Source organism: Rattus norvegicus, chromosome 3 (assembly GCF_021556685.1).
Source record: "Rattus norvegicus strain SHRSP/BbbUtx chromosome 3, alternate assembly SHRSP_T2T, whole genome shotgun sequence".
NCBI lineage: Eukaryota > Metazoa > Chordata > Mammalia > Rodentia > Muridae > Rattus > Rattus norvegicus.
In genome coordinates, this window is record NC_141536.1 from 108,646,359 (window position 1) to 108,668,277 (window position 21,919).

A 21,919-nucleotide genomic window follows, 5' to 3' on the forward strand; every position below is an offset into this window, starting at 1 on the left:
TAACAAATTTCAAAAGATCTGATCAAACAGACCAGTATTTTAATGCAGCAAAGCCATAAACAACTATATTTAGAATTAGGAAATCACACATATTTGCAAATTTTAAAATCTATTAGTATGTACTGCTGAGCTTTGGTCTGTTGCTCTGTGTTGCAATGCTAAATGCTGGCCCTAGTTACCCCCAGGGATGAGGAGATTCTCAAACAGACTCAAGTGATGCTATGGAATCTTGCCCCCAAGTTATCCCTCATTGGTGAATAAGATGCCTATAGCTGTGAAGAAGACAGGTAGGTGGGATTTCAGTTCCCCGGGGTTGGGGGTCTAAGGAGAGACATCAACAAGGGGAGAAGAGAAGGTGGAGAGAGGAGACACCATGGGGTAGGTGAGTCATGAAAACACGGCCATGAGGGCTGCCCAATTGGTGTCAAGAGCTGCTTAGATGGAACATGGAAAGTTATAACTCGGGGTTACTGGCGGGGAAGTAGACATAACAGCATAGAGAGTAGATGCCTGTCCCGCAGCCCTGGTGCCTTTAAGGCTTACTATAAATATAAAGGTTGTGTGTCTTTTATCTGGGAACTGATATGTCATATTCACATTTGGGGGTCGAAGCGGAGGATCGCAGATCTAAGGCGAACCTATAAATCATATGAAGACTCAGAAACAAGAAAATTCGAACAACCCTCTGTACAGAATACTATCCTGAAATCTGAGATTAGGTTAGACTGAGCAAGAGAAATAACATCTCAAAAAACCTGTCACCCTCGGTTTAAGAGGGACTTCCTAGCCTCATTCTTCTCCTTCCTTCCTTGTGCTTCCCCTCCTTACTTACTCATCTGCTTTACAATCCTGGAAAACAAGCCCAGGCCTTGCACTGCACTCTGCCAATGAGTTACAGTCCTGTCTGGCCAGTGTTTTAGTTTAAGAACTTAAGACCACAGGCTGGAGGTGGTAACTTAGCTGGTGGTGCTTGCCTAGCAAACACAAAACCTTGGGGGAAGGCCTCTAACAAGCCAAGCACGGCAAACATGGTGCCAGGAAATCTTGCCTTCCTTCTCCCTTGCAAAACCATTGGATTCCCTTAGTTAGGCACGTCTACATTCCTAAAACTAGCCACCGAGTCTTCCTTATGCATGACTCATTCCTGAGCCTGATCACCAGGGTCCAGCTACCAAAATTTGTACTTTGGCTACACTAAAATGTCTAATCAGGAGGTCCTTGTCAACTCCTCCTCGTACAGATTTCCCCTCTTCTCCTTAAAAGTTGCTCCTGCAACGACACCGGATGCTGTCTTTGCCCAATCCAGAGGCACCCACCACCACCACACAGTCCTTTCTTGGGTAATAAAATCTTTGCCAAGAATTTGGTGTCTGGGTGTGGAGCGGTGGACCGTGAGAGGAAACCTGGTAAAGAAGAGCTGGGTTGGAAGCCCTGGGACCTAAATGGGCTGTAGGAGCTTCACCTGCTTCCAACACCAGGCTCCTGTAGACACAATTAGCCACAGCCCCCACCAGAGAGACTTGTGACCATCAGTCACAGAGAAGCCCCTCCACATGTAAATGAGGCATCCCTAACATCTCAGGCCAAACCAACAGGAAGCACCTGCTCTCAGAACCCAACTCACCCCCTGTATATAAGATCCTATCCAGAAGGAGTAAAGGCGTGTGTGCGTGAGAGAGATGCCATCACCTGAGAGCAGCTGTAACACTTCCTGGAAAGAGAACCATCTCCTGAAGCTTTTGCTGCTAAAAGTTCTTCTGCACCTCAGCTTGATAACCAGCCCGCCACCAGCTCAGCTCAGCTCAGCTCAGTGCAGCCAGTGTAGTCTTGGAGCAGCAGCAGAGGCTGGGGCGGCAGCAGCAGCACCGGAGCAACAGGTGCCAGATGCACTTATCCCTCCCTGCTTTTCCCCTTAGCTTGAATGCTCCTGCCAGGCCCCGCTAGAGACCTCCAAGGATAGCGTCCGGTGCACAGACTGGCATTTGGGTGTGTTTTCTGTTGACTCCACTCTTCTATCCTCAACAATACATAAACTGAACATAGTGACAAAGGCCTTGATCACAGCACTTTGATGGGATTGGCAGGAGAACCAGAAATACAAAGCCACATTTAGTTGAAGTTCAAGATCAGATAGACAAGACTGTCTCAAAATAACCAAAAGAATATGATAGAGAGGAGGGATAAGATGGTTCAACGGGTAGAAAGCTCTTTCCACCAATCCTGACCACCTGAGTACAATCCCTGGAACTCACCAAGTAAAGAATCAGCTCCTCCCTCTGACTCACCTCCTCTGTGTGTGTGTGTGTGTGTGTGTGTGTGTGTGTGTGTGTGCTCATGCGTGCCCGCACGAGCGTGCACACTCCTGTCAAAATAAGTACAAGCAAAATGATACCATCACTACATTTAAAAATAATTCTAAGGATTGGAAAGATACCTCAGGGTTTAAGAGCACTGACTACTCTGTCAAAGGATCCAGGTTCGGTTTCCAGCACTCACATGACGGCTCACGATGACCTGTGACTCCTGTTCATTACCCTCTTCTTGCTTAGTAGGCCAGCCTGGTAGTTACATCAGCATGCTACCAAATACGGAGGTTCGAGCCAACCTATATTATATGAAACTGTCTTTAAAAGTTATATATATAGTTATTACTCAGGGTTTAAAACTCACCAGGTCCTGCTACCTTTGTCCTCTGCAGCTATTCTCTCAGCATCCTGTTGTCTGCTTCCTGAGGCCTTTCCCGCCCTTTCCCCTTGAGAACCAATCATCAAGCTTAGCTTTGGACCAATCAGCGGTCTCATCTCTAAGCCCCGCCCAGGAGCCTGAGAGTCAGGTGGCGCCATGTTCCAGGGGCAGCGTGGTTGGTTCTGCCGCAGTGTCAGTCAGGACCTGAGGCAGTTCTGGGGTAGGAAGATGGGTGGGGCAGGGCGCGGGAGCCAGAGCATCCTCCTGTTGAAGCCCCGAGCCAGGGGGGCACCTGCCTTACTTGGTGCTCACCTGTGCTCTTGCCTCCACAGTGGACCAAGGTGGGATGGTCAGTGACGCCCAGGCCGCCGACTTCCTGTTCAGCTGTGATGCCTCGCATCCTGACACCCTGAGGTACCCCAGGGCCACGCTTGAGCCTTTTCTGTCATCGGGTGCCCAGAGTCTCGAATGGAAGTAGCAGCCCAGTTATCGACTTTGGGGAACAGCAAGTTTGCAGCCCTAGATAGCTTTCTCTTTTCCTTCCTTCTGCCCTGGTCTGCTAACGGAATCCTGGCTTCGAGTGTCCAGCTGTCACATGGAAACTTGTAGCCTGCTCCTACTCAGTCTGTCTCATCAGATAACACCTCAACGCCCAACGCCGGGGTGTGTCCTGCACTTTGCAAGCTGAAAGCCTACCTATTACCTTTTTGGTTTTTGTTTGTTTCTTCGTTTTGTTTTGTTTTGTTTTGTTTTGTTTTGTTTTGTTTTGTTTTGTGTGTGTTCATGTGTCAACAGTTTGGGTGAATCTATGCCTAAGACCACGAGCAGGCTCTAGTAATGGTACTTCATCCTCATTGCTGCTGTTTAACAAGCACCATCATCACCCCAGGACTGTCACAGGAACTTCCTCAGAGATTACCCTGCCTACATATGTGCTCTGCCATCTCCCTTCATAATTGGTAACTGTTTATTGAGCAGAGATCTACTCCTGGCTTCCCACCCCCACCCCCTTCAGATTCAGACTTAGTTAAAGCCTCTTTAAATGTCCATGTCTTTCTTAGTTTGTTTAATCAACCTTAAGTGTTGTTATTGGTCCTTTATGTATGTCTTTTTTCCCCCTAATATCTTTCATCTCTATTTTCACAGGCCTAGAAAAAATGTATTCTGCATGTAAAGGCTTCTCTGACTGCATCCCCATTCTTTACCTCAGAATTAATTTCTTTTAATGGCAGAGACTATGAGTAAAACTCATTGGGCTGCTGGCTTTCAGTACACTGTTGATAGCCAGCTAACTACTGTTTTAAGACTTTTCCTTTTCCTTTCTTTCTTTTTTTTTTTGAGGCAGGGTCCCTCATCCATTTATTTATTGTGCATTGGTGTTTTGCCTGCATGCATGTCCGTATGAGGGCATTGGGTTACCTGTAAATGGAGTTACAGACAGTTGTGAACTATCATGTGGGTGTTTGGAATTGAACACAGGTTTCCTGGGAGAGCAACCAGTGCTCCTAACCACTGAGCCATCTCTCCAGCCCCTGTTTTAAGTCTTTTGTAAATTCATACAATCATTTACCAACTCTAAAGCTAAGATTTGCCTGCACTTAGGACCCCAAACTGGGTAATGTCACATACCTGAAATCGATTCATTCTTGCCAGTAACGAAGAATACGTCGTAAATATATTCTTCAGTGCTTGTAGTCTCCTACTCCCAGACTCTGTTTTACTTTTGAAAGTTTGAATACATTCTTGTTTATGTCACAACCTAGATTTCCTTTCTTCTAGAATCTATCAGAGTCTCGAGTACACGGAAGACAGTGCTACAGTTTTCCACGCCTACTATCTTGCTGCAGTAGCTAATGCTGAGAAGAAAAATTCAGTGGCCTTAGGCCATTTTGTTCTTCCTCCTGCATGTCTGCAAAAAGGTTAGCAACGATCATAAACCCATCAGTTTGCCAAACCCAGCCAATTCCTATTAAGATAACCATATTTAATTTGACCAATCTTTAATCTCAATTGGAAATTTTTGGTTTGGTTTTTAGCTTTTGGGGGTTGTTTTTATTTTATTTTTGACATTATCTCACTCCATATCTTAGCCTTCTGAGTGCTGGGATTGTAGGTTGAGCTACTGTACCTACAGAGACTTTTGAATGATTTAATAATGATTTAATATAGGTGAAACAAACCTGAACTTGGAATCAGATACCTTGAGTGAATATTCTGGCTTTGTTCATTCACACATTCATTTAGCGTTCTTTGTTTGTCCGGTTACAACCCCGGTGCAACAGTAAATGAGACAGAGTCAAAGTAAAGTGCTCACCAGCTAGGATTCAACACTTAATACTTTTTATTTGTTTGTTTGTTGAGGCGTGGTCTTACTATGTAGCTCGGGTTGCCCTGGAACTCACTATATGAGCCAGGCTGGCCTCAAACAAAATGTGTACCACCATGCTCGGCGTTTCGTGATCTAACATGCTATTGACTTCCAAGTGATTTTGAGGTCATAGATTAAGGTCTATGACATATGGTGAGGATTTAATAAATGTGTGCTTTGCTAGTGTTGCATCTCTTTAATTTCTCTTTAAATGCTTGCTATAATAACAAGCTCATATATTCGTTTTTTTATTATACTTTTGTAAGTACTTTCACGTTGTTTCACCAACCTTATGAAGAGAGAAAGAAAAGTAAGGAAACTGCTTTTGAGGCTGGTCCTTTCTGTTTTCCCTGCTTGGAATGTGTTCTTATCATGTTTGTCCAGATAACCTGGATTATCTTCGTGTATCTCTTTTTGAAGGTCTTATGTTAGTTACCCATTTAAAAAAACAAAATTTGTTTTATTTAGTATGTGTGTGTTGCCTGCATGTATGGCTGCGCACTACAGTGGTCCCTGTGCTGTCCAGAAGAGGGCACCAATCAGGTCCTCAGGAGCTGGAGTTACAGATGGTAGTGAGCCACCCTGTGGGTGCTGGGAATTGGACCAGGGTCTTCTGGAAGGGCTTCTTAAGTGTTCTTAAGGGCTTCCTAGTGTTCTTAACCTCTGAGCTCTTCCTCCGGCTCCTGATCACTCAGTTCTTGATGACGATTTTTAGATTTTCTTTATGTCCATTTTTAGAAAGACAAACCAAAACCGTTCATAGATTTCCAGTGAGGAAAATATAAAAAGCAAAACAGAAAAAACCCAAAATTTAAAGTTATTTTCATAGAATAGCCCTTAGAAATGTCAAAGATTGGTTTCTTGTAGCTAGTGTTCCAGCAGAACCTAGTTACAACACTTAGTTGTCTAAGTGGTTATGCAAATAAACTAATGACTTATGGTAAAATTGATTTGTTAAAAATAACCCTAAACCACTCTCTCATTCTTGAGAGAGGGTCTTGTTATGTCACTCTGACTGACCTGGTACTAATTTTGTAGCCCAGGCTAGCCTCAAATTCGTAGCCATTCTCCTGCCTCAGCCTCCCAAGTGTCAGGATTATAGACATAAGCTGCTGCTGCTGCTTCCTCCTCCTCCTCCTTCTCTTCTTCTTCCTCCTCTTCCTCTTCTTCCTCCTCTTCCTCTTCTTCTTCCTCCTCTTCCTCTTCTTCCCCCTCCTCCTCTTCCTCCTCCTCTTCCTCCTCTTCCTCTTCTTCTTCCTCCTCTTCTTCTTCTTCCTCCTCCTCCTCTTCCTCCTCCTCTTCCTCCTCTTCTTCCTCCTCTTCCTCCTCCTCCTCCTCCTCCTCCTCCTCTTCCTCCTCCTCCTCCTCCTCCTCCTCCTCCTCCTCCTCTTCCTCTTCTTCTTCTTCTTCTTCTTCTTCTTCTTCTTCTTCTTCTTCTTCTTCTTCTTCTTCTTCTTTTTCTTCTGATACAAGTTTTTCTTAGGTAGCTCCATTTGACCTTAAATTCCCTTCAAAAATTTACGTTAAAAAAGCTTGTATTATAGAATGATTATCTGATTTATTAAACTTATTTTAAATTATCACTCCTATTTAATATTTGAGTTCTGCACACACAGACATCACACACCTGATGTAGAAAAAAAAATCTACAGTAATGATTCACATAATGTACTGGAATTGTTCAAAGAGTGGAGTGGAAAATTTAATTCTTATGCTTTTTAATCCTCTGATTCAGTAGGAATCTGGGTTTTAAACAAGTATTTTAAGAGGTTATTTTGATTCAAGTAGAATAAACCTGACCTACAAGTTTCAGAATTTATACATAATATAGAAATTACTTTTTATTGGACTTGTTTTTCTCACTACAGAAATACGAAGAAAAATTGGTAGTTTTATTTGGGAACAAGATGAAAAATTTCAGATAGAAAAGGTAAGCGAAAATTAAAATACTTGACTGGGAAATACAGTTTCAAAATGTTTGAAGGCAGTATAATCTGTGACATATGCATCAACAGTGATTAAGGAATCCAGAGTGCATGCTTTTATGGAATATTATCTGGGTTGACATTGTTTTTACATAATACATTAAGCATTTTGTTTAAATGAATCCATTCATTAAGAAACGAGTGCTCAGGGGTTGGTGATGTAGCTCAGATGGTAAAATGTTTGTTTCACTTGCAAGAAGCCCTGGATTCCATCCTCAGCAAGTGTAAAATCCAGGCCTGGTAGCACAGGTTGTAATCCTAGCATTTGGGAGGTAGGGGCAGGAGGATTAGACGTTCAAGAAAGCCTGTCACTGATGCTGGAATAACTTTCATTGTGCTTAGTCTGTTGTGACCTAATGACTACACAATGTTATCTATGTAGCATTCTTATTTAGATGCTTAACCAAGATCCAATTATGAGTTAATCACATGAATCCAGGAAGTGACTGGATTCCACAAAGTCAACTGGCGTGGCCTGCATAGTGGTTGTTACAACAAAGGCAAGAGGATTGTTCTAAATGTGACATATAAACCTTGATCAGGCCAGGCATGGTGGCACATGCATTCCCCAGCACTTGGGAGGCAAAGGCATGCAGATCTCTCTCTCTGTGAGTCTAAGGACAGCCTGGTCTACAAAGCAAGTTTCAGGATAGCCAGGGCTGCTGACACAAACAACAAACAAACAAACACACAAACCTTGATCAGAATATAGTATTTGCCAGGCATGGTAGCACAGGCCTTTAATTCCAGCACCTACGAGGCAGAGACAAGCAGATCTCTGAGAGTTCAAGTCCACCTTTGATCTACATGGGAAAACTGATATTAGGTAATAATGATTTGTTATATTTTTAAGTATGTTAATGGTATTATTAAGATAAAAGGATATGTTTTTGAGAAAATTCATACTAGACCTTAAGGAATAGAAATGTTATATTTTTAAATGGTCTCACAAAATTGAAAAGAACTCACTCAAGGTAGCAAATTCCGAGTGTAAGGTATATAGTTTTTTTGTACTATTTTATTTTTAAGACTTCTCAGTATTTTAATTTTTCAGACTGAAACAATAGAGAGAAATCTATATTTCCACAGCCAGGCAGTTAGTTTATATATTTCATCTTACTTTCACTAATTAAAATTTTACTTGTATGTGCATATGTATGTGCATGCCACAGTACACATGTGGAAGTCAGAGGACAACCTGGGGAAGCTGGTCCTCTCCCTTCACCCTGTGGGCTCCAGAACTAAAACTCAGGTTACCAGGATTGGCAGCAAGCACTCTTAATAGCTGAGCTATCTCCCTGGCCCACTAACTTGTTTTTGTTTCCCAGAGTGTCATCATTTGAAAAGAATAGTCTCTCCAGGATCTTAGGCATGGAGGTGATAAGTTGTGAAAATATTTATTTTCTGATTTGTCACTGTTTCTACATAAGTGATGGTGGATTTTTTTTATTATTTGTCAAATTATTCAGTATACCAGTACTGTTGTATTTAAAGGAAGCTAAAGGTTATTTAATTTTGTAAATAAAAATGCTGACACAAGCAGAAGTTTAGAAAAAAAAAGTTTAGTTCACATAACCAGATGTTAGTACCATGGAACCAAATTTTTCTAGCCTCAGCCTAATTTAATGTGTTTTCTATGAAAAAGTTAGTATGAGACCAGAGGGATAGCTTAGAGCTGAAGACTACTTCCTGCGCTTTGAGAGGTCCAGAGTTCAGTTTACTGAAGTCCCAGAACCTATGGCAGGTGCCTCAAAACTGCCTACATCTCTAGCTCAGGGGCTCTGATGAGCACTTCTGCCCTCTGTGGCATATCTTGCACACACGTGACACACAGACACACAGGTAGACAGATAAATGAAAATTTTGATATAACATCCCCCTCTTTTTTGTTTGTTTGTTTGTTTATTTGAGACAGGGTTTCTCTGTGTAGCCCTGGCTGTCCTGGAACTCACTTTGTAGACCAGGCTGGCATCAAACTCACAGAGATCCATCTGTCTCTGCCTCCTGAGGGCTGGGGTCCATCACTGCCCAGCTAACATTCTTTTATTAATTATTGGCTAGGTATTACCTTTTGAAAAAGGATCTTGTCCATTCCTTCAAAATCATATAAATATTGCATATTAGCTATTATAATACTGTAATCATATAACATATAAGCAGAAAAGTTATGCTATCAAATGAAAACAAGATTAGTCTGGAAAGCAATTTGTAACATTATTATTGCTTAGGGAAGATTTATGATCTAAATACCAAACTTCTAATGACATTGTGTTAAATAGATTAGGAACAAGCATGTTAGTAGCTTGTGTTTTGGAAAAGCTTAGTACACTTTTGTTCTCTCACAACTTCAGAGGTCAACATCGCCATCACCATTACTTTAAGATTGAGCAGCCGTTCAGCTTGAGAGGTTTTGATCCGTAGCTTACAGGAAGTAGAAGGATACTGATGTCATGAGTTCTAAGTTAGTCTTAAGTTTGTAATCCTTGGTTTCCTTCTCTTCCTTCCTTTCTATATTCTCCTTCCTCTTCCTTCAAAGTTCAGTTGCCTACCATGTCAATAACTGGCATTTAAAATTCTGGTCTTCCTTATGTTCTTCTAAAAGGATAGTTATATGAGTATGTATACAAAATTTCATAAACTTCCCTACCATGTTACAATGACTTGAAATAAAACAACAAATTTAAATAATTTTTATATATTTTAACATCATTTCAAAAATACCGATTACATAATAAGTGCGCTAAATTTTTAGACTGTGATTTCTTTCGCTATTTACAGCATAGCAGAGCAACATCAAGTGTAAAGGGAAGCACTGGGCCAACAACAGAACACAAACAAGAACTGTCCAAAAGGTATTGGTTACTGCGTATCATTGCTGTTCAAAGTGAATGTAGAAATCTTTGCGCTTGATTGTGTATACATAATGCATACTACATACATTCATACAGACAAAGTACTCGTATGCATAAAAATAAATGATAACTACAAAGGTGATGGTGAAATATTGATGAGTCACGTAATGTCGGTCAGCCTCTAGCTTCCACATGCACGCTCACATATGTGCACATACACTAACACTCACACACTCATGCTCACATATGATTGCACACACAGTAACACTCACACAAGCACACATCATATGGACAACAAGCCTGGTACATTTTAGCTGTAATTAGAGGGATTAAAATGAGCACCAGGCTAGCCTAGGCTACTTAGGTTACATAGGAAGACACTGTTGAGTTGGTTTTTTTTTTTTTTTTTGGAGCTGAGGACTGAACCCAGCCAGGGCCTTGCACTTGCTAGGCAAGCGCTCTACCACTGAGCTAAATCCCCAACCCCCGAGTTGTTTTTTAAAATGAAGTCCAATTATGTGAATATACCCTAGGATTCAGCTTTTTATTTTTTATTTTTCAATTTTCTTTTTTTTTAAATTAGGAATTTCATAGTGCATATTATGCATTTTTAAAATCAAATGTACCCGACTTCCCTCCCCTCTAATTCCTTGATCCTCCTCCCAATTTCATGTATTCTCTCTCTGTAAAGTCTTGGCTGCCCTGAAACTTACTATGTAGACCAGGTTGGCTTCAGACTGACAGATTCTCCTCCCGCCTCTGTCTCCTCGGTACTGGGATTGCAGGTGTGCACACCACCACACCTGCTGCTTCTCTCTCCTTTTAAAATCCTGCTGGGGCTGCTTGTCCTGCCTTCAGTGCCTGGGTATAGAACCATCGACTGGAGCACGGGCAGCCTTCCAGGGGCTGCATCCCTGACCAAATCCTCCCCTTTGTGGCAACAGCTTCTCAGCTAGGGCTGGGGCTTCATGAGCCTCCCCTGCTCATCTTGGATTTTGGCTGGCTTGACCTTGTGAAAGTCCTATGCATGTGGTGATAGCCACTGTGAGTTCCTGAGTTCAGCAGCCCTGCCCTGTGTGCCGCAGACCTTTCTTCATGGAGCCACCAGATGGTGCACTGTGAACATAACTAAATCCATCCTGAGGCATCTGCAGGAAGCATCACTTCCTGATAGTGAGCACAAGACACTCGTGAGACACGCAGTTCACAATATTTCATTCCCTTTTTTCTTTTGGTTTTTTGAGACAGGGTTTTTCTGTATAACAGAGTCCTGGCTGTCCTGGACTTGCTTTGTAGACCAGGTTGGTCTTGAACTCACAGAGTTCATCTGCCTCTGGCTCCCAAGTGCTGGGATTAAAGGCACCACTGTGTCTGCCGGTTCACAATAGTCCGCTTGATTCTCACAGCCTATATGTGCAATGAGCCCTATTCACTTTACAACTGAGAATATAAATCTGCAGAGAGAAATCATTTGCTCAGTTTTGTTCAGAAAGAATAGCTAGCTGAATTTGAAACCATATCTAGATCTGGGGTCCAAGCTCTGTGCCATTTTCCTCTACCTCAAAGTTTAAAGCCACATACACTTAAAAATTTTATGTTGTTTTAAATTATTTTAAAATAAATGTAACAGGTTGGGAATGTAGTTCAGTTGTTAGAGTGACTCTCTAGTGTGCGTGGGCCTTGGGTCTGATTCCTAGCACTGATAAACCAGGCATACACTGCATGTCTGTAATCACAGCACCTGGAGGTGAAGGCAGGCTTGAAAGGTCAAGGTTTTTCGCAGCTACATAGCTCATTTGAGGCCAACCTGGGCTTTATGAGACTCTATTTCAAAACTGCCAAAATTTAAAAAATATCAATTGAATTCACGAAAATAAGACATATAAAAGGAAATAAAGGAAATTCAAATCAGAAATAATTCTACTCATTAGCCTGTGTCTCTCCTGTCTTATAATAAGACACACAATTTGTAGAGCTGAGGTCATCTTGAAGTCCCTTGGCTTTGCATTTATTATTCTATCAATAGTTTCCCATAAGACTGGAAACCTTATTTAATGTTATTCTTCAGTGTTAGGATTGACTGTCAGAAACTAAAGCTATTCATTCAGAAAAGGAGTAAACTGGAAACTGCTCTGCAGCAGTGAGCTCTCTTAGGAGGGAGAGCCTTACAACCATGATGGAGCATGGTCAGCTGGAGTGGGAAGCACTGTGAGGACAGAGCATCACACCACAGGCAGCTCGGGGGACTTGCTAAGGGACAACATCACACCAGAGGCAGCACGGGGGACTTGATAAGGGACAGCATCACATCAGAGGGAACATGAGGGACTTGAGGCAAGAGAGCAATGGAGGCGTTTAGGTCATGATATCAGAGACAACATTACAGGACCTTAAAGGACAAGATGCTTTCCTTTAAACCTGGGAGGAGCTTTGCATAAGTAAGAGGTGGTTGTGACTGACTTGTGACAGAGGAGAATGAACAGAGGAGAAATCAGAAATCCTCTACTTGCAGGTGTGGAGGGGCCGTGGCTTGGAGCCAGTTTCAGGGCTCCATCTTATTTGTTACATTAAAGGGGAGTGGTCTGGGCTTGCGTCACAGTGCAGAGATTGTCAATTCTTTACCTCAGAGGGCAGATGGTAGGGGAGGTGTGGTCTGATGTCTTCTAAACTGCTATCTTGTCTTAAATAGGCAGACAGGCCCATGATCTAAGGCAAACCTTATTTAAGTCAGAAGTTACTTCAAAGTCTCATTGTACTTTGTGGTTTCCCTGACTTTGTTTTTTATTTGTTAGGCTGATGTGTGGAATATTGTGCTAATTAATAGAGACTCCATAATTTGAGAACTGACAGATATAATTCCTGTGACTATTTATAGAGTCCACTGTGCTTTTCTTTGGGGTGTGTGCGTGTGTGCGTGTGTGTGTGTGTGTGTGTGTGTGTGTGTGTGTGTATTGGGTATATGTATATAATAAATTATTTTACATTTTTTACAGTGCTGTGATTAAACCCAGACTCATGAATGCTAGGCAAAAGCCCTACCACTAAGATATATTCCTAGCCCTATTATAAATTATTACTGTGATTTGGGGGTTATTGAGATGACCCAGGCCTCTATATATTCAATTGTTTAACTTGTAAAGTAGCTAAAAAAACCAAAATTAGGTATATAGGCCCTAGTCTTTCTTAGTATCACAAAAGGCATAATTAACATTTTTTACCAAGTAAGAAATAAAACCTGATTAAAGAAGTATTAAATTATTATATACCTTGTCTGGAATTAGTTCTCATTTGTAATATAAATTTAAAAATCAAATATAGGGGGTTGGGATTTAGCTCAGTGGTAGAGCGCTTGCCTAGCAAGCACAAGGCCCTGGGTTCAGTCCCCAGCTACAAAAAAAAAAGAATAAAAAAAAATCAAATATAGATGTGACTTTCTGCATGCTTCATTTTCATAGTACAGAGAATCATCTCATAAGGACTCCGGCTATAGAAAAGCAGACATGCTTCCCGCTTCAGAATTATCCAGTGAACAACATGGTAACAGGTAAACTGAAGTAATGACTAGAGTAACCTCAGCTGGGGAAGAAACAAGGGGACTGAGGAGAACAACGCTTCAGCGAGCAGAGCCTCTTCTTGTACCACGGTGATAGAAGGGGTGCTCTTCATCTGTCAAACACTACCCTGCAGAGTGGACCCACACAGGCTTCATGCTCTCTAACTGTGCCCACACAGGGGTCTAGGTAGGAGGGAGGCTTGCTCCTGCTTGCATGAAACAGTTGCAACTTCTCCCTCACATTTAGGCATCAGTCCTTTGTGTCTGTAGTACTGGAGGTTGAACCTAGGGCCTTGTCCATGCCTAGCGTCAGACTTTCCTATGGAGCCACAGACAGCTGGGTCCTTTCTGTGACTGCTCACCAACCACATAACATGGAGCCTCCCTTTTCCTCTGAGACCTGGAAGAAAGGACCTCCCTACCTTAGAGGCTTGAACCCTGCTTAGAGCCCCTACCATGCTGCTGTATGTCTTTCTGTTTGTGGCATTAATCATTCCTCTAACTAAAGGTTTCAGATTGGGGTGGTCCAAGAGATATGCTAGATGCATTACGGGAGACTACGGCTTCATTAGAGAAGTTATTGTTGTAGAGAGACACACAGACAGCAGCATGTGAGGGCTCTGGGGGCAATTCAAGGCCCCAGTACCAGAGACAGACAGCATGGCAGAGATGGAGAGAGGAATCAGAGCCCACATGGCAAAAGTGGGCTGGTTTTTTGTTTGTCGGGGGTGAGGAAGGTTCACTGACACCTGCAGCTAGCTGTTCTCTAATTTCCAGGTAAGAGGCAGAGAAGTGGCTAGTAAGGATACAGGACCAACACGCTCTGATGGCAGCTCACTCTCCCAGGTGAGAGACCATAACAACATATTAGCTAGGATTTAGGGACAGCATCTCAGAAGGTGCCAGTCAGTACTGAAAATGGGAGGCTACTATAAAGTCGTGGCCCAAGCATGAGCTATATTTTAACATTTCATGTCACATTTAATAACTCAAAGTTGTTACTTGAGTGTACGAAAGAATAGTGCACCATCCCCCTCAAAGCCCAATCCTGACACTCTTTATTAAACATGAATTATACCACCAGGTCTCTTGAGTTGGCCTATTGAAGGCAATGACCCTGCCTGGCCTGCTAGGACTGCCAGAGTCTAGGCTCTGGACCTAACAACTTCAGTAACATCATTACTGTTTGTCTCTCCCTCCCTTAAAAGGGTTAAGTTCAGTGACTGTTAAGTTTCTAAAAATAGCATGAATTGCGGTCTTTGGTTATAGGAACCCAAGCTGGGCTTTGTGTTAGCACAGAGCTTCTCAGTCTGGGCACTGCTGGCACTGCTGGCCAAATTGTTCTCTGGGCAGAGATGGGTGTGTCCACCCACCCTGAGCGAGGTTGTAAGATGGTTCCCACTAGGTACCAGCCAGACAGCTTCTTCCCCCCAACTGTGACAACAGAAAATAAATATCCTCAGACTCTGTCATGTGGCCCCCAAAACAGTGGTTTTTAAGTTGCCTTTTTTTTTTATTATCTCTTTGGTTTGATATCAGTTGTTATCGCCCACAATAAAACATTCTAATTAATAAGTTACATATGTGATAAGTAGAGGAAAGAATCACTAACAACTTAATACGTTACTAGCAAGAAGGATTCCAATAATTAAATTGAGAATCCAAAATATTTACTATTTCCATATCTATTGGTAAGTAGCAAATCTTTTCAGAAATTAGCAATTTAAAACAATGGTCATATGGCTGAGGTGGGTACTAGTGTCTGTACATACAAGCGTTTGGGTACTGAGCAAGAGGAGTCCTGTAAGGAGCCATCTTAACGTCAAAACAAAACAGAACAAACCTAGGGACCTGGGTGTGCAGCTCAGGGGCTAGAGTGCTTGCCCAGTGTGCACGAAGCCAGGGTCTGACCCTCAGCAAGGAGCCTTAGGTCCTTGCTAAGTTTGCCTGCCTGCCTGCCTGCCTGCCTGCCTGCCTGCCTATCTATCTATCCATCCATCCATCCATCCATCCATCCATCCATCCATCCATCCATCCATCCATCCATCTATCTATCTATCTATCTATCTATCTATCTATCTATCTATCTATCTAATTACATGGACTTTTAAAAATGCATATGGGCATTTTGTCTACATTTTTGCCCGTATGCTTGTTGTATCTCCAGAGATTAGAGAAGTCCATCAGAGTTATAGACAGTTGTGAGCCACCATGTGGGCACTAGGAACCAATCTTGGGTCCTCTGAGAGCAGCCAATACTTTTAGCCATTGAGCCATCTCTCTAGCTCCCCACATGGGGGTTTTCATAAAATCTATTTAAAACATTGTAACTTTGTAACTTGTTTCTCTCCAAGTAAGAGGTTCAAAAGTAATAGGAGAATATTCCAGCACTCGAGGAGAGGCAGAGGCAGGCAGATCTTTGAGTTGGAGACCAATCTGATCTACAGAGAAGTTTCAGGACAGCCAGGGATACCAGGACACCCTGTCTCATGGTGGGGAGGGGACTCGTCCTTCTCACCTTCTCAAAAGTGGCATGCTAACACATAGGCCAGCCCAAGTAGGAAGTGCTCAGGGACTACAGGAGTTTGTGAACACCGAGAGGTGGGGATCCCGCAGTTAAGGCCTTAAAGACAGCTCTCGCCTTACGGAGGATAAAAGGTTATTTATTGTAGCTGCATGTGAGTAGGAGTACAGATTCAGGTCTCCCCAAATTTCATGTTCCAACGTGGTAATCGTTTCAGTTTTTGCTGTATATTTAAATTTTACCTATCACTATTGTGTATGTGTACCTGCAGACGCATGATGTATGTGTACGGGCTCCTGTGCCACAGTGTACTTACTTGTGGAGACCAGACGATACAATCCTGAGGTGTTGGTTCTCTGTGCCATGTGGACCCCAAGACTGGACTCAGGTCACCAGGCTTGGCAGCAAGTGACTTTACTTACTGAGCCATCTCTCCTGCCCAGAAATAGGCATTATCTAAAATAGAGCCCCAAGAGTTGCTGTGGAACTGAATACCTGATTTGCACTGGGATCACCATAGTTTTTGTTGTTTTATTTCTTCAATTTTTGTCATGGTGCATCAGGTTAACTCATTACTCACACGCACTCATGAACACACACACACACACACACACACACACACACACACACACACACACACACAAGTAGTGGGGTGAGATAAGGGATATTAGTGGTACTCATACCCAGGGACTCGTGTGTGCAGGGCAGGCGTTCAGCCAATAAGCTCTACCAAATGACCATTTTTTTTCTACCATTAAAAGAACACAGTTTTCCCCAGAAAAGGAAAACAAGGTTAAAATATAGAGAAAAACTGTAAGTGATGATGTAAGTGATGATAGTTGATTCTGCCTAAGGGCAGGCCCCAGCCAGCAACTGTGCTGAGACGTGGTGAGACAGGCAGGGTGTGAGATAACACCAAAAGCTGGACTGACCTAGCAGTGCTCTTGGTCTCTCTTTGTATCATTCTTCCTTCCAGGGTATGGGGGAGGATCTTCCAGAGTCTTATGATCTGTCATCACTCGGATAAAGTTGGTTAGATAATTTATGATGACTAAAAAATCAGTCTCCTCAAATGGGATAAGAGGTAGTTTTTTAAGAGACTGTAAGTGACCATGGTCTAGAAACAGACTCACTTACACCAAATCCTTGACTCAGCTTACACCAAATCTTTGTCCCAGTGCGGTAACAGTTTGATGAAGTTTTATAGTAATAGAACAAAGACAATCATAGACGAGGTATTTTTTAAAATCTTTGATGAGAACACCAGGCCGTGAGTTCCTGAAGACCAGGGAATCCATCGCAGGCCTCAGGTGCTGTCTGTGATGTCCTTAGCCTTGGGGTTGGTAGAAGCCCAGAGCCTACTAAGTTTTACCTGCTGGTCACAAAGATGTCATCTTGTACACATGGCAGTGTCTCTGCAGTCAGAAGTTCTGACCAGTTAATCAGCTCACAGAAGGTGCTGTTTGTTTTGGGGAAACTTCTGTTCACAATGACCAGCTCTAAGACAGAAGAGTAGGGGGATAATAGGTTTCCTGTGAGCTGTCTGGAGGAGAGAGACTATAGTCTATACCTTTGGGGAAGAATTACAAGCCCAAAACTGGGGTGAAAGCTGAGAAGCATCATGGTAGCACATGTGTCCTTGCAGGAATATATTTGCTGACTACTTCGTATTTCTTTCCTGGGTGCCTTTAGAAACCTCCCATAGTGCATGTGTGAGCGGTCCCTGCAGGTATCCAGGCGGGGAAGCCAGCCCTGGAAGAGGCGAGAATGAGATCGCAGTACAGATTGACTCCGGGGGTCTGATGCCAGGCAAATTATTGTAGGCATGCTTAAACATGCTTAAACACAATGAAATCTAGAGAAGGGTCTCCACGCACGATAATTCCCATAATTCCAATTCCAGATGCACCATAAAGCGTAAGGTGTGATTACATAGCAGCTCTTTTACAAAGAACATGTGACCATGAGGGTGGGTTCTACAGCTAAAAGGCCTAGACACTACCGTGTTCTCTGAAGATAGCATAGAGGTCATCAGGCCATAAAGAACTTGTGACATCTACCCTAAGGATGGGTAATGGTCTATGGAAAGAAGAATCTGGAATAATCATTCTGAAGAATTTGGATGAGGTCTGTCCCTTCAGATAGCAACAACATCACCAGGTCATTAGCAACCTCCACTCTCAGCTTTCTGGATGGAATGCAGGGCTTTGATTTTCTCTCCTCTACTGAGGAAACACCCCTGTGTGTTAACGTTCCTGGTTCTCTTAGTGCTTCTCTGTGAGTACAGGGCCCAGGTGCCCTCTACCTATGTGTACAGTAAGCATTTAGAAACCTCACATAGTGCATGTGTGCATGACAAGTCTAGAAACCTTGGGTAGTGTCTGTGCAGTGAGTCTTTTCGCTACTGGTTACACATGCCTCCCCATCAGGCAAAGACCATGTGTACATGGGATATTATAGAAGTGCTTCAGAAGAACTAAGGAAGGAGATGCCCTTGGCTGAAATAGATCAAAGACACTAATCTCTATGGCTGGATTCATAGTTTTAAACTATAAATAGACTATTACTAAAAGAAGCTATATGCATAAATTCTGTTGTTATTGATAGTAATTTTAAATTTAGGCACACTTGAGATCTTCTAAAATTTTTATGCACACTGTTTAGTATTAGTATTAGAATAAACCATAAACATTGTGTTACATGTAAAATATGATCATGTAAATGGTAATTATTATGACATTACTGCTTAAGGTATTTAAATCCTTCCCTAAGCTTTCTGCATGTAGACAGGGATTCTTTTTTGGCATTCATATCTATTTCAGATTATTAATGACATCAACATTATACACATAACTTTCATTGACTGACAGCAGTACTGACTTTACTATTAATTTTTCACTGAAGAACATCATCCCAATTTACAGTGCTTGGGATTGTGGTCTGCTCTGTGACCTCTGTGCTGTTAGGCAGTAGGACAGAGTTCTCAGTGGTTATACTCTATGCCAGCTATTGCCAGTCGTTTTGGTCTAAGTACTTAATGTTCCAGCCCCATTACACTCTCAGTAATCTAAGTTGCTTGTCCAATACCTATGCCTTTCAAAAGTAGAAGAAAAAGTTAAGTGTGTTGGTTCACACAGATAGTCTCAGAATTTAGGAGGCTAAAGGAGAGGACTGCTGGAAGCTCAAGGCCAGCCTGGGCTACAAGTGAGTTCTAGTCTAGCCTAGGTTAAAGTGTGAAACCTGTCTCAAAAAAAAAAAAAAAAAAGGATAGTAAAGAGGGAAGATGGGTAGGAGAGAAGAGAGGAGACAAATGTAACCAAAATACAATGACATATTTGCATTAAAAGGTTATGCTAAAACTCATTATTTTATAAACTAAGGGGGAAAAAAGAAAAGAGTGTTAAGGGCTAGAGCTCTAGCCCAGCCAGTGGAGTGCCTGGCTATCATGTCTGCCTAGCCCTGGTCTGGTCACCACTCCTGGAACGTGGCTGTCGTGGCAGTCCTGCAGAGGCAGACATGGGAAGTTAAGGATTTACGGTTGTCCTCGCAGAATCTTCTCAACAGTATTATTTCTTTTTTGTTCTTTTCTTTAAAAAAGTTCTATAAAATTTTAAACTAATAAATCAAAGACACTAGAAACCAAATAGCATAATAGGATTTCAGATGTATCTGTTTCTTCTTATTTTTATAGGTTATGTATCAATTGATACCTTGGAGAAATTCCTTGGAGAATTACGTGACTTCATACCTGGAAACTCAGGATATTTGGCATATCATGTTCAAAATGAAATTAATATGTCTGTTATAAAAAACAAATTAAGAAGGAAACTAAGTTAAGCTATACTTACATCTGGGCACTTATTTTTTTTTATAAATAGTATGATGTGTATAATTTAAATGTGAATGAAGAATTATTTTCTTTCTTAATATGTGTCCTGAGAAAACTCAGAATCACTTTGATCACTGAAATTTGTGACATATTCACAAATTGTGAGTTACTGTCATCCAAATTCACTTGAAAGAACCCTGTCAAAGGCTCCTTTGATTTTTGACTTTAATATGTATTTTTTTTCTAGGCTCAATATTGAAGTGCTAGCCCTTCTAAAGCTGGTTGGTTATTTTGATTTAAAATAAATTAGGAGGGTATACTTGAACTGTAAATGTTTGTTTCTGAAACATAGTGAGTCAGGTGCCTTACAATCTCCATGGTAGAGCTTGACGGGACACTGGCTTGTGAGGAAATGAAGCCCTTGAGAAGGTGTCTTGCCAGAGTGAATAAATAGGCCCCTTCCGGACTGGAATGTGGCTTTCCTGATTTTCCAGGCTGGTATTCATACCCTGTTTTCCTACATACCCTGTTTTCCTATGTGGACATGCTGGAACCTCTGTGTCAGATCTGTGTCTCATTGTCTTATTCAGGCTGGCTCTAGCTGCCCACTGTGTTCCAAATAAGTTGAAACTGTAGCTGTGTCTTCTGGACCTAGCTTTCATGTCTTACTTACATAAATCTAGAGATATGATAATCTCAAGAAGGCAGTTTTGCTAGGCTCGGTGGTGCTGACCTAGAATCCCAGGTACTCGGGTGACTGAAGCAGGACTATAGAAAGCTCTAGCCAGCCCAGGCAACTTCCCAAGTCCCTGCCTGAGAAGGAAAAGGTAGACAAGGCCAGTTACAAAGCCTCTGCACAGCGTGTAGAAGGTCCTGAGTTCAATCCACGAACGTAGAAACCACTCTTTTACTTAGGGTTTGGTGGCCTACCGTGTTCTGGAGACATAAATGGAGTTCTTTTAAAGATGTCTTCCTAGGCCCACGTGTCCTCTGGCAGCCATAGAACTATCAAAAGAAACTGTCTATCTCTCTTTTTTTGGTGTGTGGAGTGTTTGGGTGGGTGTGAGCCTTAGCTCTGCCTTTCCCCTACAACTCAAATTTCATAACAAAATTCTGACACAGCTCTCAGCCTCAGCTCTGGAGAATTACATCTTTGTCTGTTTGGTAGTTTCTCCTTATTTATTTTTGTGTATGTGGCTAAGTCCTTCTGAATTTATAAATGAATAAAAAACTGTTAATTATCTTTTCCTGAAACATTAAATATTGTCTCTTCCTGAATACTTTATCTTAGTCACGTTCTATTGATTAGGTTTTACATAGAAACCAAGCCTATCTGTAGATTTAAAATTAATTATTAAGAGCATTACGTAAGTTTACATTAAGTTGTTTACATTGGGATTATGGTAAGAGTTTCTCCAACATGTACTTGCGTTAACATAGTAAATAAAAACCTCCAACAAAATAGACATGTTTTCATTTCTCAAAGTGATTGATTATATAAAATTATATAGACAGTGCAAATACAATACATATGTCCTTGGAACACTGCCAGGGCCAGTATGATCAGCTGATACCAAGAGTTCCTCAAGACTCGGAAATATGAAGAAATACAATGACAAATGCCTTAGTTTCTTTCTTATTTGTTATGATAAAATACTCTGGTAAAACAACCTAAGGGGCAAAGGCTTATTCTGGCTCACAGGTCACAGTGGAGCAGCATAAGCAATGACGTGACTGCTCCGAGGCACTGTTAAGGTTTCTACTGCAGATATGAAGGACAGAACATCTGGAAGAGGCCAGAGCAGAGACAGAGTGGTAGACTGAAGTGGCCTGCAAACTGTCTGGCCTAGAGAGAAGCAGGAATAGGACAGAGAGAAAGGGAGAGAAGGGGAGAGAAAGTGAAATGAAGACAGAGTTGAGGCAGAAGAGAGCATAGCTGACTTAATGGGGTTGTAAGGAGAGTGAGAAGCTGGGGCAGGGAAGTCTGAGAGTTGAGAAGCTCAGGGGAAGAGGTGAGAAGGGCTGGGGTGCTACAGTGGATTTTGAGTGTGTGAAGGTCCTGGTACTACTTAAGGAGCCTGGGGCCCAGCATGCAGTTTGGTATGCTGATAACCACCACAGCC

The 21,919-nt window shown here is 42.1% G+C and overlaps 1 protein-coding gene across 1 annotated transcript; it reads left to right on the forward strand.

Annotated features, from left to right (window-relative positions):
- Positions 1-2,824: 2,824 nt before the first annotated feature.
- Positions 2,825-21,254, forward strand: Terb2 (telomere repeat binding bouquet formation protein 2). The gene is given in 7 exon segments (NM_001109652.1): positions 2,825-2,905; positions 3,018-3,099; positions 4,465-4,604; positions 6,922-6,983; positions 9,817-9,890; positions 13,346-13,434; positions 19,659-21,254. Coding segments are annotated over 7 exon segments (657 nt in total). The 5' UTR covers positions 2,825-2,841; the 3' UTR covers positions 19,805-21,254.
- Positions 21,255-21,919: the final 665 nt, after the last annotated feature.